Source organism: Lissotriton helveticus, chromosome 3_1, assembly GCF_964261635.1.
Source record: "Lissotriton helveticus chromosome 3_1, aLisHel1.1, whole genome shotgun sequence".
In the NCBI taxonomy this organism is placed as follows: domain Eukaryota; kingdom Metazoa; phylum Chordata; class Amphibia; order Caudata; family Salamandridae; genus Lissotriton; species Lissotriton helveticus.
In genome coordinates, this window is record NC_136061.1 from 769240145 (window position 1) to 769254774 (window position 14630).

General features: G+C 47.8%; 1 protein-coding gene across 3 annotated transcripts in view; it reads left to right on the plus strand.

Annotated features, from left to right (window-relative positions):
- DENND2B (DENN domain containing 2B) overlaps positions 1 to 11456 on the plus strand; it is a 1120876-nt gene extending 1109420 nt beyond the window's left edge. For all 3 annotated transcript variants that reach the window (XM_078680987.1, XM_078680986.1, XM_078680988.1), the window contains one exon: positions 10646 to 11456. In XM_078680987.1, the coding sequence (XP_078537113.1) occupies positions 10646 to 10680 (35 nt within the window). In that variant the 3' untranslated portion in view covers positions 10681 to 11456. The remainder of the gene's footprint in view (positions 1 to 10645) is intronic.
- The last annotated feature ends 3174 nt before the right edge of the window (positions 11457 to 14630 follow it).

Sequence of the window (14630 nt, forward strand, 5' to 3'; positions counted from 1 at the left end):
AAATATCACCCCCACCCCTTGGGCAGTCATGCATCCCCCATATGTCATGTCATTGGCAGGATAAGAACCTGCTTTTCCCGCTCCATTACTCCTTGAAACTAAACAAACAGAAACAATATAACAATGGTGTTAAAATCTTCCCGCTATGTAAGTGGTAGACTCTACAGTGTGGTGTGAGGACATGCCTCTAGCCCCCCACTTATCGTCCACCTCTAGAGGGGAGGCAAAAGTCCCCGGTCACTGCCTGTATCTTAAGTTCCGATTTTATTGAATGTCATATATCTCAAACATTATTATTATTTGTATTTCTTTGCTTTTCACAGAGGACTACTCCAACCACCCTTCATCAATAAACAATGTCCGAATGGTGACAATGATATGGATGGACCTCTGCTTCTTAGTCCCTATTCTCTTCTTGCAGGTCAATGCCCAGCATCTGTGTCTGTGAGGAGTCCCTCGAGTCCAAATCTGTTTCCGATAGTTGCAGTGTGCTATCCTTGCCGACCCCGATCCGTCCTGGGCAACTTGTTCCACTCGTTTGCCGACGTCTATTTTGTGATCTCTTGTCCGCGTCCCAAGTTCGCCTTTTGTTTGAGTGTCTCGATGGGTGCATCCCACTCTCCGAGTAGCCTCAGGTATCCAGCCACTCACTGGTCTCTGTTGCTGAGTAAAAAATAGAGCTTTTCCCTCACTCTCATCCCTGAGTTTGGCTGGGAAAAAGAGACTGTATTTTAGATGCCATTTAACCACCAGGAATGATTTTCGTTGATCTTTTTACCCACTGGGTTTAGTCTGGGTAGGTTTATTTCTGGAGTCCTTTGAATGGCATATGTCCTCCTGTGCGTGTCATTTGGAAAATAGAATCACAGTCCCGGAAGTTGAGAAATCGCGCAATAATCACCCTGGGTGGTGCTCCCAGTCTGGGTGGAGGCCCAGGTGCTCTATGCGCCCTCTCAACTGTAAAGAATTTAGGCATGCCCCTCAGAGCCACCACAGTAGTAATCCATTCTTCCAAGAATAGCTCCACAGAGTCTTTATCGGGGAAGCACAAATTGTTCCTGAGCGATCTTCCCTCTGAGTCTTCCGCTCGCTCATCCAGTCAGGTCACTTCTCCCTGGAGCTCTGTAACTGTCCCCTGCAGCGTGCTTATTTCCTTCTGCATGACATTTACTGCTTGCTCATTTGTGGTGACCCTATCTGTAACTTTACGGAGGTCACAGCATAATAAATTTACTTCAAAAGCCACGGAGTCAATTTGGTGTACCATTTCATCCTGTGTGGTATGAATGGCTGCCAAAACATCTGCCATAGACGGTGGGGGATTCTCCATTCCTGGTGGGTTCTCCCGTTGCTCCTCTGGGGGCATCTGTTTGCAGCCCAGGATCCAGCACGAGCGGCTGGACGTATTTTGAGATGTTATTATTTTGAGGCGATTGGTTCCCCTTGTCTTTAACCATAGCGTCAGGTTTTAGGAATATTACAAATTGTCCACACCTGTGTGTACTTTGTCCAATGTGTGCCCCTCCCGACACCTTAAGCCGTTTTCTTTTCTTTTCCCCCTCAGTTGTAGGTGTGTCTTTTAGGAGAGAATTGGGCCCAGCTCCGGGCATGCCCGTGGCGTCTGGCTACTCATTTAGCAGAGTTGGTTTCCCCCGTCCGATATTTACGTGCCTATCCCCAGTGTATTCGCTTTTCTCTTTTTGCTCTGAGATCTAATATATCCTGCAGAGGGCTGGCCCAGTGTTATGTTTCCCATGTGGATAGGGTATTGCTGGATTCAGTCAGACCTGTTCTCTGGTAAGGCATTGTTCATGCAGGTCCAACGTCTGTGGGGAGACGCCCTTTCCTATGGATCAAGAGGTCTATAAACATTGGAACCTTCACTATGTAAAGCTCTGTGCCTCTTATTGTCCACTCACCGTGGGTCGTCTCTTTTGTTTTTTCCCCCCTTTTCAAGCGTGTGATTAGACATTAGGCTACTGATTTTTCTTAGCTCCCCTGGGTATACTCCCAGCCTCTAGTACACCCATATCCTGGGACCGTGTTCCCATACTCCACAGCTGGCTCTGTCCGAGAGGCCCCTGCTGCAGAAATTGTCTCTCTGTGCTGTACAAGTTAATCGGAGCCCTCCACCCGCGGGACACCGCTTCAGCTCCAGCAGTCCCTTAATTCTTCCGACTCATAGACGCACCTATTTGGGAGGGCCCGGTTCTTCCCCCTCCACAGCTAGGATTCACCGCTGCGGCCTGTGATGTCGTTAGGGGGTGCTTGCGTTGTTGAGGGAGTGAGGATGACGGAGCCTTGGGGGCAAATATATATGTGGCCTAGCAATAAGGACATGGACACTTTCGTGCTATGCAACTGGGCTTCCACGCCGTCGCCTAACTGGCGTACGTGCGTGCGTCGACTCTATTTATTAGGTGATAATGACGTGGGCGTGACGTGGCAAGCCGGTTACTCCACCGACTAGAACACAACATTCCTCCCCAACAAACATGAAAACAAACATTAATCAAAGAAAGGTCTCTTGGTATCCACCACAGTCTATCAGGTTCAATTCTTCTCAACTGGGATGAAACATATATATATAAGAACAGTCTTACGTGAAGTAGTCTCTCAGGTGACTGGAGGGCACCGGATTCCGGCGTAGCCGGTATTGGGACATCCCCCGGTTCTGGGTCTCACCAACACCTGCATCGGATGGCGCTTCCTCAGTCGATAATTCAGGACCATGACCACTGCTTTCGACACCTCCACTCTCCACTCTGTCACTCTGGCTGGGTGCCCCATCAGGGGACTCCGGATTCTCAGTGGGAAAAGACATGACCATTAGATTCCGAGGACTGGCACTTTTTCGGACTGGGGAACAAGGATCTTCTGTAGCCATAGTGGGTGATACATTGACCCCACCAGATTGGTACTTGATATTGACCACTGTCCAAGGGTCGGGTTCATAGGGGAGTCGGAACTTTCTACTGGTGACCCGGTTCTTCAGCAATACTACATCGCCTCGGGCAATCTGGGGCACTTGGGCCCGTCTCCGTTGGCTGACTTCGCATGTGTTCTCTGGCGCCTGGCTTCAACCTGACACTCATTGGGAGATGTGGGTCGCCACTGCGGATGGTGAGGTATGGAGTCCATGACTACACTGCCCATGAGAAGATGTCCTGGAGCAACACCCGTGGTGGTGTGGGGTGTCTGACGATAGTTCCGTAAGAACGTGAAGATAGCCAGTTCAATAGATTGCCCCTTGTTGTGGGCAATCCGAATTACTTTGTTAAGAGTCCGCATAAATCTCTCCGCTTCGTCATTCACTTGTGGCCATCTGGGAGTGATTCGAATACCTAGGGCACTTAGGTAGTTGGCTAGCTCTTGGCCTTGAAACGGAGGGCCATTGTCCGTCTTCAGTTCACGCATCAACCCATGCGCCGCCATAATCTTATCCAATTTCGGGATTACTTCAGTGGCACTGGTTGTGGATATGATTTCCACCTCCGGATATTTGGAGTGATCGTCAATTGCCACCATCGTGTGACGGCCATCTGGAAGGCTGCCAAAATCAAGGCTGACACACGCCCAGGGAGACTTCGGCCTGGGTTCTGCCAGGATCGGGGCTGGTCTCGGTGCTTCTCCTGCCACTTGGCATGCTGCGCAGGACCGAACTGTGGCCTCAACTAGGTCGTCCATCAAGGGAAACCATACTTTGGTTCGAAGGCGAGATTTGGTTTTGACCATACCATGGTGGCCTAGGTGAGCCAGTTGAACGACCTGATCTGTTAGGGATGAGGGTATCACCAGCCGGTGTCCTCTTAACAGGCATCCAGTGTTGTCCTCATTCAGCTCCGCTCGCACATTGGACCAGGCTGTCTATGATGCGCTGCGCGCTCGGAGTCAGGATCTTCCATTCCTCCTTGGCTTCGTGCCAATTTCCACTTTGTATGGCAGCTCTGGCCCTTTGAAGGCAGTCATCCTTCCTGGTAGCTTCTGTGAGGTGTTCCATGGATAGTGGCAGGGGACATGACTGGGCGGTGACGCATCTTACGTATTCTTCCGTGTCGGCCGCATCTTCCATCTCTTCCTGGGTGGCTGCTCGAGGGTGTCGCGATAAATAATCTGCGGGGTTGCGAGACCCGGGCTGGTACTCAACCGTACAATTATAGTTTTGGAGCTGCAGCATCCATTTCTCGATTCGCGGCGAAGGCTTAGTGGAGGTCTCTGAGAATAGAGCAACCAATGGCTTGTGGTCAGTGGCAACGACGAAAGGTTTTCCGTACACGTATAGGTGAAAGTGACGGCACCCCCAGTGTATTGCTATCGCCTCTTTCTCAATCTGGGAGTATCTCTGCTCCGTTTCCGTGAGGGACCGGCTGGCGAAAGCCACTGGGGCCCAATCCTCTTCTGCTCGCTGTCTCTGCATCAGCACCGCCCCTAGTCCCATGGGACCAGCGTCCACAGCCACCAGTGTCAGCTTCCTTGGATCGAAGAAGGCCAGGGTGGTGGCGTCTGAGAGAGCCTCCTTGATGTCCCGAAATGCTTTAGCTTGTTCCGGGCCCCATTTCCAGGGCGTGGCATCTTTGGTGAGCTCCCTCAGTGGCAGCGTCAAGTTGGCCAGGTCTCGAATGAACCTTCCACAATAATTCACCATACCGAGGAAACTTCCGACTTCCGTAACGGTGGTGGGGGGTTCGGCTTCTTTGATGTCCTTCACCTTCTCTCGGTCAGGGTTCACCCCCTCGATGGAAAAGGTGTATCCGAAGAATTGTAGCTTCCGCTTCAAGAATTCACACTTTTCACGATGCAGGGTGAGTCCCGCATCTCGCAGTCTCCGTAGTACCTGTGTCAATCGGCTATTATGCTCCGGTATGGTCTTTGCATGTATCATGATGTCATCACTGACATTGATCACCCCCGGGATATCTGCAATGAGTTCCTGTATCACATTTTGAAAAACTTCCGCCGCGCTGGAAATTCCAAAACTCAGACAGGTGTACCTCCTGAGCCCTAGATGCGTCGGAAATGTGGTAATATTGCGGGAGGCCTCGTCTAACACTAATTGGTGGTAGCCTGATCGTAAGTCCAGTTTGGAGAACCAACTTGCACCCGCCATTTCACCTATAAGGTCATCGATGGTATGTGGCGTTCTCGCTTGATGGCGGTATTGGGGAGCCGCATGTCCACGCAGATCCGCACCACACCAGGCTGTTTGGGTTTCCGCGTGACCACGATTGCCGAAACCCATGGGGTGGGACCTGTCACCTTCTCTATTATCCCCGCATTCTCGAGTTTCTTGAGCTCCTCTTCAACCAATTGTCGCAGGTGGAATGCTATTCTGCGGTGCCTCAGGGCTACAGGTTGAATCGTGTGATCAATGTGAAGGTACACCTCTTTTCCTCTGAACCTTCCAATGCCTTTGAACACCTCTGAGAACTCCATCAGCAGCTGTTGGATTGATTCCTGATGGACGCCAAAAGCGAAGGACACCACTCCTAAGTCTTCGGCCGCCCTGCATCCTAGTAGCATGCCCTGTCCGTTCTCTGACACAAAGACATTGGTGGTGATGGACCGATCTCCATGTGATATTGAGGTCTTGAATTTCCCTCTGATCTTTAAAGGGGTATCTTGTCCATATGCAAACACCGTGATGGCTGACGGAAGTAGCTTTGGCGGTGGATCTAGAGTTTGGTGTAGGACGGATGCCATTATATTGATGGTCGCCCCGGTGTCCACAACTGCCGTGCCGTCTTGGGTGCCTACCCGGATGCCACACTGGGGTAAGCGTCTGGCCTTCCAAGTGGTGGTGCCAATCATGTGCACCTTGTGCACCATCCACTCTTCCTCCTCCTCATCATCCATGTCGCTTTGGCTCGGGTCACCTTCTGGCACCGCGTTTACTACCTGGCGTGGTTTTCGGTTCTTCTTTGCTCTGCAGACTTTTTCGAAGTGGTTGAAACGTCCGCAACCCGAACACCGTTTTCCTTTTGCGGGACACTCTGCCGCCGGATGTGGTGATCCTCCACAGTAGCCACACGACTTTGGCTGTCCAGGCGGGACTGTTCCAGCTCCCTTTTTGGCCCACTTTGTCGGTGATTTGACGGTCACTTTGTTGACCGGTTCAGCTTTCACTGGTGCCTGGAGGTCGGCCTCCATGTGAGCGGCTCAGGCCTTTGATAGCTCCTTGGTGCGCCCCAGGGTTAGGATATCCACTAGCGACTTGCCGGACTCTTCTCAGATTCGTTCCCTCAGCTTGGCAGAGGCGCAGCCTTGAATGATCTGGCCGCAAGATTCTTTAGGCGAGCATGATACGTGTCTAGCGACTCCTCTGGCAATTGTCTTGCCTGCCTAAAGATGAATCTTTCGTAGTCCTGGTTAGCCATGGGCTCGAAGTGCGCGTTCAGGGCATTTATTAGTGTGTGGTGGTTCTTTGGGGTGACTTCCACCAGGGTTTTGGCTATATTGTGGACATCCTTGCCTCCCAGATGAAGGACCATGGCCCTTTTCTGATCCTTGTGAACTTTGGTAGCTCCGTAAAAGATTAATAAACGATCCACCCAGTGCTTCCACTTAGGGGCGAATGATGAGGGGGAGCCCTCCACCACAAATGGTATCGTGGCCATGACATACGCAGGGACACGTGACTGGTTGTTCAGTAATTGGCGATGTCTCTTCGCTGTGTCCCTACAGGCTGTCCCTTAGGCGAAAACCCTCCTGACGGTGACCGTGGCTATTTGGCGTGGCCAATGCTTATTGAAATTGAGGTAAACCTGGTTGTCTGGTAGCAATCGAAAATGTCAGCTTTTGAAGCTTGTGTGGTGCCCTGAATATGTAGGTGCTTAAGCCACTTGCTGCCTCCACTCGTGTTACTGGGCCTGTAGTGTGGCCTCCTCCTTCCTGTGCACCTCTACTTGCTGGCCTGCCTCGTGGTGCTGTAGAGCCTGCCACCAGGGTCAGAGCTGGCAGAGTTCCTCCTTTCAAATGAGGCACTGATGGGGCCTCACACGCTGCTCTCACTTCCTGTCTCCTCACCGCGAGGAGAGACACAGATGGGGGCCACTCGCTGTTCTCTTGTGGCCGAGAGACAGGACCTGCCCTCCCCCTCCGGGCACACCACCACGTGGTGCGGGGCAGATTCGCGGCTAATGCACGGCCGCCCCAGCGAGGGCCAACGCGCCTCACCTTCCGCGCGTCACGACGGGCACGAGCGCCGCGAGTCAAAGGCAGAGCTCGCGGCCGCCCCTCGGCAGACGCGGCGACACACAGCGAAGGCACGCCCACCCTCGTCGCCAGCTGTGATGTCGTTAGGGGGTGCTTGCGTTGTTGAGGGAGTGAGGATGATGGGGCACTGGGGGCAAATATATATGGGGCCTAGCAATAAGGACACGGACACTTTCGTGCTATGCAACTGGTCTTCCACGCCGTCGCCTAACTGGCGTACGTGGGTGCGTAGACCCTATTTATTAGGTGATAGTCACATGGGCGTGACGTGGCAAGCCGGTTACTCCACCGACTAGAACACAACACCGCCATCAGTTATCCGTACCGCTGCTCCCCGTCCTCTGTCCCACTCAGTAATGCAGCTGGAGTCTCCGCTTCTCGATGTTAATCCTCCGGCCGGAGGATCTCCGCTGCACGTTGCTGGGTTGTCAGCAACGCCGATCGGGTTCCAGGATCGGCTCTGCCTGTACACCACTCCAAGGCCTATCCCCCAAGATGGCGACTGCTCCGAGGCCCTATTCCGACGTCGGCCTAACTCTGGTAAACTGCTTGTCTGGCCCCTTCAAATCCCCAAAGATGGTTGCCGGGAATATAGTTTTGTCATCCTCTGGCCCGAATGGGAATTTATGTTTCTACTATATATGATAGTGTTGGATTGTTGACGAGCTGACGGGAGAGCCGAGAGACATGTCTACTCAGCCATCTTCCTAGGCCACGCCCATCTGCCCATCCTAATTTATGCAGTGAACGCAATGTTATTGGCAAAAACTAGAATGTGTTTCCAAGTCCTCCTGAACGCCTTTGAGAGCTTCATGTTTTAGCTCAATCTATGTAGTGATACTAGAAAGTCTCAAGTAAAAGTGGTGGAACCTAGTTTACCAGGTTTAGGATCAACTTGATACCTCAGCTGTTGGCATCTCCATGGAGTTGGCAAGAGGATAATTTATTAGCACCCTTTGGGTGTGACCCGGCGTCTCCACAGTACATTATGCACTTTATCATGTTCTGCAGATATTATGATGTGCCTAGGAAAGCCTATATTGTCCCCCTGTTAATCGCTCGTCAATTCAAACTAGTTCTACTTGCCCTTCTGTTTTTTGCAACTGCTTTCAGTTGAAATTGTTTTTAATATAGATTGTTTTTAAAAGCCTCAACGAGGCTAAGGAAATCTAGAGATGTCCGAATGATTTTAGGGTGTTGATGGTCTCTTATGATGTTGCTTTTTAATGTTGCTTTTTTACTGTGTATGTGTGTAGATATTTATAGCTTTGTTGTATTTATTGTGGTGCTTTTATGGTTTTTACTGTAACCGATAGAGCTAATTGACTGTCTGCAGTAGCACAATGACAGAAATGATGGATCAAATGGTCCTAGAGCAATTTCCAGTGGCTTAGACTTTTAAAAGTACTCCACCCATCACCTTTCTGTATCGTCTGTAGAATAGATAACAACAGCCATTATATGCAATTGAAGGCCCTCATGTATAGATCGTTCAAGACGTCACACGTTTTACATATTATCTGTACATGCAGTGTTTTGATTTCATATGTGCGAAATGTGTAAAAGTGATATTTAAAGAATAATTATTTTTTGTATACCATGCATTTCTTCTGCAAGTCTGAGGTCCCACAAAGAGAACAGAAAAATGCATATACTATGCATAGAATCTTAACAACACGGCCATGAAATTGGAAACGCCAACTGCCTGTCCTCCTGCTTCAAACTATGCTTTTTATGTATGAAAAACCACCAGAATTGTCCGCTTTCACCGGTCCCTTTAACGCTTTCCTGCTCACACTGCCTAACCCTGTCACAATGGCTAATTTGGTGGGATGCATGTTAGCAAAACATGTGGACTTGAGTTCGAATATGGCAGTATTGGTGCTGGAATGTTAAATGTGTCATGTTTTTAATCATGCTACCGTCAATCAGAAATTTGGCCATAAAGAAGTGTGTTTCCTGTATGAAACTCAGAATATTTCATATATAGCGAATATATGCTGATGTGCCATGGGAAATATACAATGTATTACTATTGTCCAGTCTGAGGATGCACTCTGACCGACGAGAGGTGAAGCCCCATGTGAGTCATGATGACTCTTGGATATAGATAACGTTACACTCTGCACACATGGTTTATGCCATAGCAATTTGTAACGGTATTTGCTTTAACAGATGCCCCCAGGCACCTGTTGTTGGGACCCACAGACTCTCCCTCAAAGATTATAATAAAAAATTAAAATATTCAGGCCAGTGCTACAGTGCCATTCCAGTGGAACCCAATGCTACGCTCCCAAGTGTTACCCAGGGAGGACCGCAGGAGCCACTGTACAAGCTTCCATCTGATGGTACCATAGTGCAAGCTTCCCTGAAGATATTCCAACTGTACCACAGTACTATGGGGTGGAAGCTTGCCTGGCAGGTATTCAAGGGAGTGCTGTTTACCCAAAAAGCTATTTTTTAAAAAGAGAATGCGTGTTGAGTGTATTCCGGGGGGCGGCTCTGTACCAGGCCAGAGATAAGGGCCTTTGGCCAACACTCCACTGCACCCAGCCAGAGGCTATCAAGTTTTCAAAGGCTGCGCTCTTGACTCTCAGGGTTCATTGCACTTGGCACTTATGGACCTCAGCTTTGTCTTTGACAAACCTTGGTCTATAATGATTAGGCATGGACCGTAATCTGATTTGTTTTCTTTGTGACCTTCTTCTTAATCTGACAGCTACTGGGAGGTATAGAGTGTGGGTGAATATACGTGGTTTTATAGAATTAGACAATGGGGTCAGACAAGAGTGCAGTTTGGCTTTCTTTTTATTTACGTTCTATGACCGTCATACGTAGAGATGCCGACCACCGCAGCGGTAACTGGAGCTTTACAAGTCACCGCTGCAGAATTACTAAAAAAAGAGGCATGGAGCCTACCCTGTATCCAAGAAGGATTAAATACACAAAAGGAGGAACCAACAATTGTGAATAAAATAGTGCTGACATTCATGACACTAGTCACAGAAGAACATGACTAACTAATACGCCCTGATGAAGTCCACAGAAGTTGGACGAAACGTGCTTGCTATTTTGACAATATTCATGTGAAGATTAAAGAACATGTGATGATTTGTGCATGTATTCTGATTGTCTCTGTATGGATGTATTGTACAAAAGCCAAACCTTTTGGTTTTGTCAAAGCTTGCTTTTCTCTTTCGCATTTAGTGTGCTGTCCATTTCTCATGCAGACCAGTGCCTAGCTTACTAGTAACATCCAGTTGTCTGCTTATGTTTAGGGAGTTGGAAATATTTGTCACAGATTGAAATACGTAACCACCTCCATGCAGTATTTCTCGTAATACTGTAGACTTAACTTAGTTCCAGCTATTACTCGGCAGATGACAAGACAACAATCAGATCCTAACAGTTGCTTTTTTTCTTTTTGCCACAGGAAATAAAATGAAGTTTCTTCATAAGAAGAATTAATGACCTTCTACTGACATATATATATTTGTATAGATACAAATGTGTATAACAAAAGACTATTTAAGACATTGTGCATAGAACCTCTGAAGAATTTCCAATCCAGAGAAAAGGACTAAACAGGACAACATAAGCTGACTGAAGATTCAAGTGACTGCTAATGCTGCTTGACAATGTGCCAACGAAACAAAGAATGCACACAACGGTTCTTTATGTGTTTGGATTTATAAATATATATATATTTGTAAATATGTTGTAAGCTTTCTGAACTTGTACTTTTTATACTGAGCAAGGAAAAATGTGGTAAATGTGTTTAGTAGCCCAAAAGTGACAGTTGCATCTTTGGTAGGAATGGATGTTATGCTTGTTGGAAATAAATAGCCAATGATGTGCCTCTGACTGTCTCTAAAGAACCACTGCCGCCAAAGGATGCTTGTAGGGAATATCTGCATCGGAACTTCCAGTACTGTGGTAATGAATGAGTTCACCAGTAATGCAATGAGATTGTTTGTGTGAGAGGATTTAGTGGTGTATGTTACAGAGTTTATATTTTAGTTTTCCATTGAATAACGAGAAAATGAAAAAAGCATCAAGCTATTCTGCAGCAAGGTACTGGGTTTAGATTCACAAAATTTCCAATTATGGTCAGTAAACTGGTTGTAAACGTTCTGCACTATGCGAAAAATGAAGAAGAATTCCTAGTATTTTGCCTAACAGGCTGCAACAATGAGGTACAACCTTTCAAAATGTATGTATGTCTATTAAACTTTGTAAATATACGTCCTGTCGACTAATGGTATCATTTATTCATAACAAGCATATAGCACACACAAACTTGACCATAATTCCTCTCTTTTATCATCACATATCTGGCTTGAAGTGTCAAGAGGACAGCTCCCGGTGCTGCAGTATCAGGTGGTGGTGCAAGCACCTACGAGGGAGCAAGCAGCAAAGGAGCACGGGTGAGCAGGCAGCACAGAAGGAGCACAGGCCAGGGAGGAAAACAGTTCATGAAAACTTGTAGGCTCCCTGGCCAGATGGCTCAGCTGGATCCACTGTGGTGGTGGGGCGCTGGGAGATGGTGGCGGATTCAAGTCTGTTATTATGCCCTGGAGTTTGAAAAAAAGGAATGCTTTCCTGCTTCCTGAAGAGCAGCAGATTCTGTTCTAAGAGTGTGTTGAAGTGTTTGGGTTTTTGCATGCAAAACATCTGTGTCCCCTTCACGGGTATTTTAATATTGGCAGACCGTGAAGATTGTTTGGCTAGTGCAAGTGGCTGGCTGGATATGTCAAGCAGAATCTAGTTGCTGTTGATACACTTTAATACTGTTGTCACACACTGATAGTTATTAACCTGTCTGTAATATTCTATAGCACAGTACAATACATTTCAGCGAGGCTACTAGAATCAGAAATGGTACTTTCATTGCACCGGATATACGTTTGTCTTTTATCCAATTTCTGTTGAACAATTTCTGTGTAACTTTATGTGGGTGAGTAATAAAGTGCAAGGCATTTTACTCTTGCTTTAGTATGGTTGCTCACTCATCAATGATCCATTAGTCTTCACACAATGTTAGCCAACCCTTGTTTATGTTCTCCCTTGTTGTGTTATTTTATCTTTTTCACTGAAACCAGGAACATGTATAGGATAGGAGAACCAAGCGGCACATCATGGGCTCCTGTCGACGTGATTGTGAGGAGCTTTAGCCAAATAACTACCATAACACCAATAATTTGTATGTTGATTCTACTACCTATAAAACCTTGAAGAAGGAAGCAGATATTGTTAAACATGATGTGCTGGCTGGGCATGTTTAACGCCTTAACCGCGGTGGAAAAACTGCCGTGGTGACGGTGTTCTAAAGGGTGGGCGGGGCTGCGTCGGCCAACGGCCGACGGGAGCATGGAAGGGGTTAAATCTGTGAAGGATGTAAACTAGATCTAACTGTTTGAAGATGTAAAAAAGTGCAGCAAAGTTTGATTCACCAAGTTATTTACTTAGTTTTGAAGAATAGCCATTAGTTTACAGCATGGGTAGATGCCAATCACTTTATATGCTGTGCACTCTGCTGCCATCTAATATTGGGCCTGGAACAAAACAACTTTTCTCCCAAGTAGTCTTTTCATTTTCAAGGTGCCTCCCCTGAAATCCGCAATTTCTACCATAGCCTCCGGGTGTGTGTATTGGCTGTTACTACAGTGGTAACTCTAATAACCCCTTCTGTGATCACAATAGTTATGAAGTCCACATTTAAAAACTCATTTTCCTGGTGTGGGAATCTAAGTTTCCTTCTTCACTAATGAGTGACTTAATGTGATTGTTGGTGAGAGCTTAGGTGTCAGTAGGTCATTGCTTATCATTTAGGCATTTGTTGTAGTTTTTTTTACCATAGTCTCACGCTTCTAATCTTTGAGAAATTGTTTCTGCTTCCTCTTTAAAGTCCTAACTAAAATTTTCTTTTAGCGCACAAGAGTTCCCCATATGGTAAGTTATTGTTTTGATGTTCAGTATGAATCAGCCTTGCTTGTTGACCTCTATTAGTTGAAGTGATATTCCTATATGGGCAACTTTTTAAAGTATTATTTCTATATTGTATGTTGCATCCATCCAGGGGTGGCTCCTCCGTTGGAGCAAAGGGGCGTCGGCCCACTTAATTTGTAACAATTGTTTAGGTCTTGCCTGGCGTTAGCAGCGCGCATGCTCTGCACTCGCCTTGCGAGGGCTTCTTGGAATCTCTACGATTCCAGAAGCTTGCTTTCTGCTCCGCTCGTGTTTTGCATTGATGCGCGTCATTTTGCATCACCAATTATGCAAAACCGGATGTTCTGATTGTCCAGGAGGGTTTTTTGTCCCTCCTGGTTACCACCCTGTCCGCTTTTGGCCCCGCCCACCGGGTTTGTATCTTTAACTGGCAGCGGGAGACAGTGTCTCCTAATTAGCCGCTAAGCACTTTTTTTTGGTATATCTTTTCAACGTCCCTCGCTGCTCCTTAGGCTTTGTTTAACGTCCCTCCCTACACAAACACCCGCAAGTCGGGCTCCTACATAAGACCGTGCTTGTTTTTATTTAATTGTTTTGCTGTGCGGGCCGCTTTCACATTTGCATATGTTTATTTAAATATTTTGTAGCGCGGTCTGCTAACATTAGCGGCCGCGCTTGGTTATTTACTGTATTAGCCAACCCATAAGTCGGGCTCCTACATAAGACCGTGCTTGTTGTTGTTGGGTGGGGTTGGACCTGTTTGGGGGATTTTTTTGTCACAACTTGCGCTTCTTTTGGGGCTCTTTTGAAGGGACATTTAGCATGCTTTCTTCCACTACTGAACTGACAATACTGCCCTCCACTGGAAGATCGGAGGTAAGTGCCACGTTCAGAAGCTCATCTGTGGTGGGACGATTGGCATCTGATACCAGCCTAACAGCTGTTAAACTGGCATCGGACCCGCTACGATTAGTGTGTGAATCCCAGTTTTTCGCTAGCCTGGCTCCCCGTGGACAGTGGTGTGTCTGTCACGGACACAGAGGGCCTGTGGTACAGGTGGAGGCTGGGCACAACAGCTCCGTGGCTAGCTTGGGACATGGTCGAGTCTGCCAGGGTTCTTTAATCCCTTGAGTCTTTCCTTCTAGGCGCTGCCCCCATGGTGTGTATGGGTAGTGAGTGGGTCGGTAGGCTCTGTGTTTGGAATGCTGCTCGCCCGCATTCTTCCCTGCGCAGCCTTGGGACAGAACTGACAGTGTCATGCTGGTTTATACCATTGTACAAATAACACAAACAGAGCACGTGTTATTGGTGCACAGCCTAACCAGGGTTTGTTACACAGGGCCGTAGATGTCCCTATGCAGTACCCCGTGAGGGCCAGCTGCAGCGGTTGTGGGATCTCAGATGCCTGCCAGATGTGTTCATCAGACAGCAGGATGGACTTCGGGTGTCGAGCAACTGTGCACATCAGT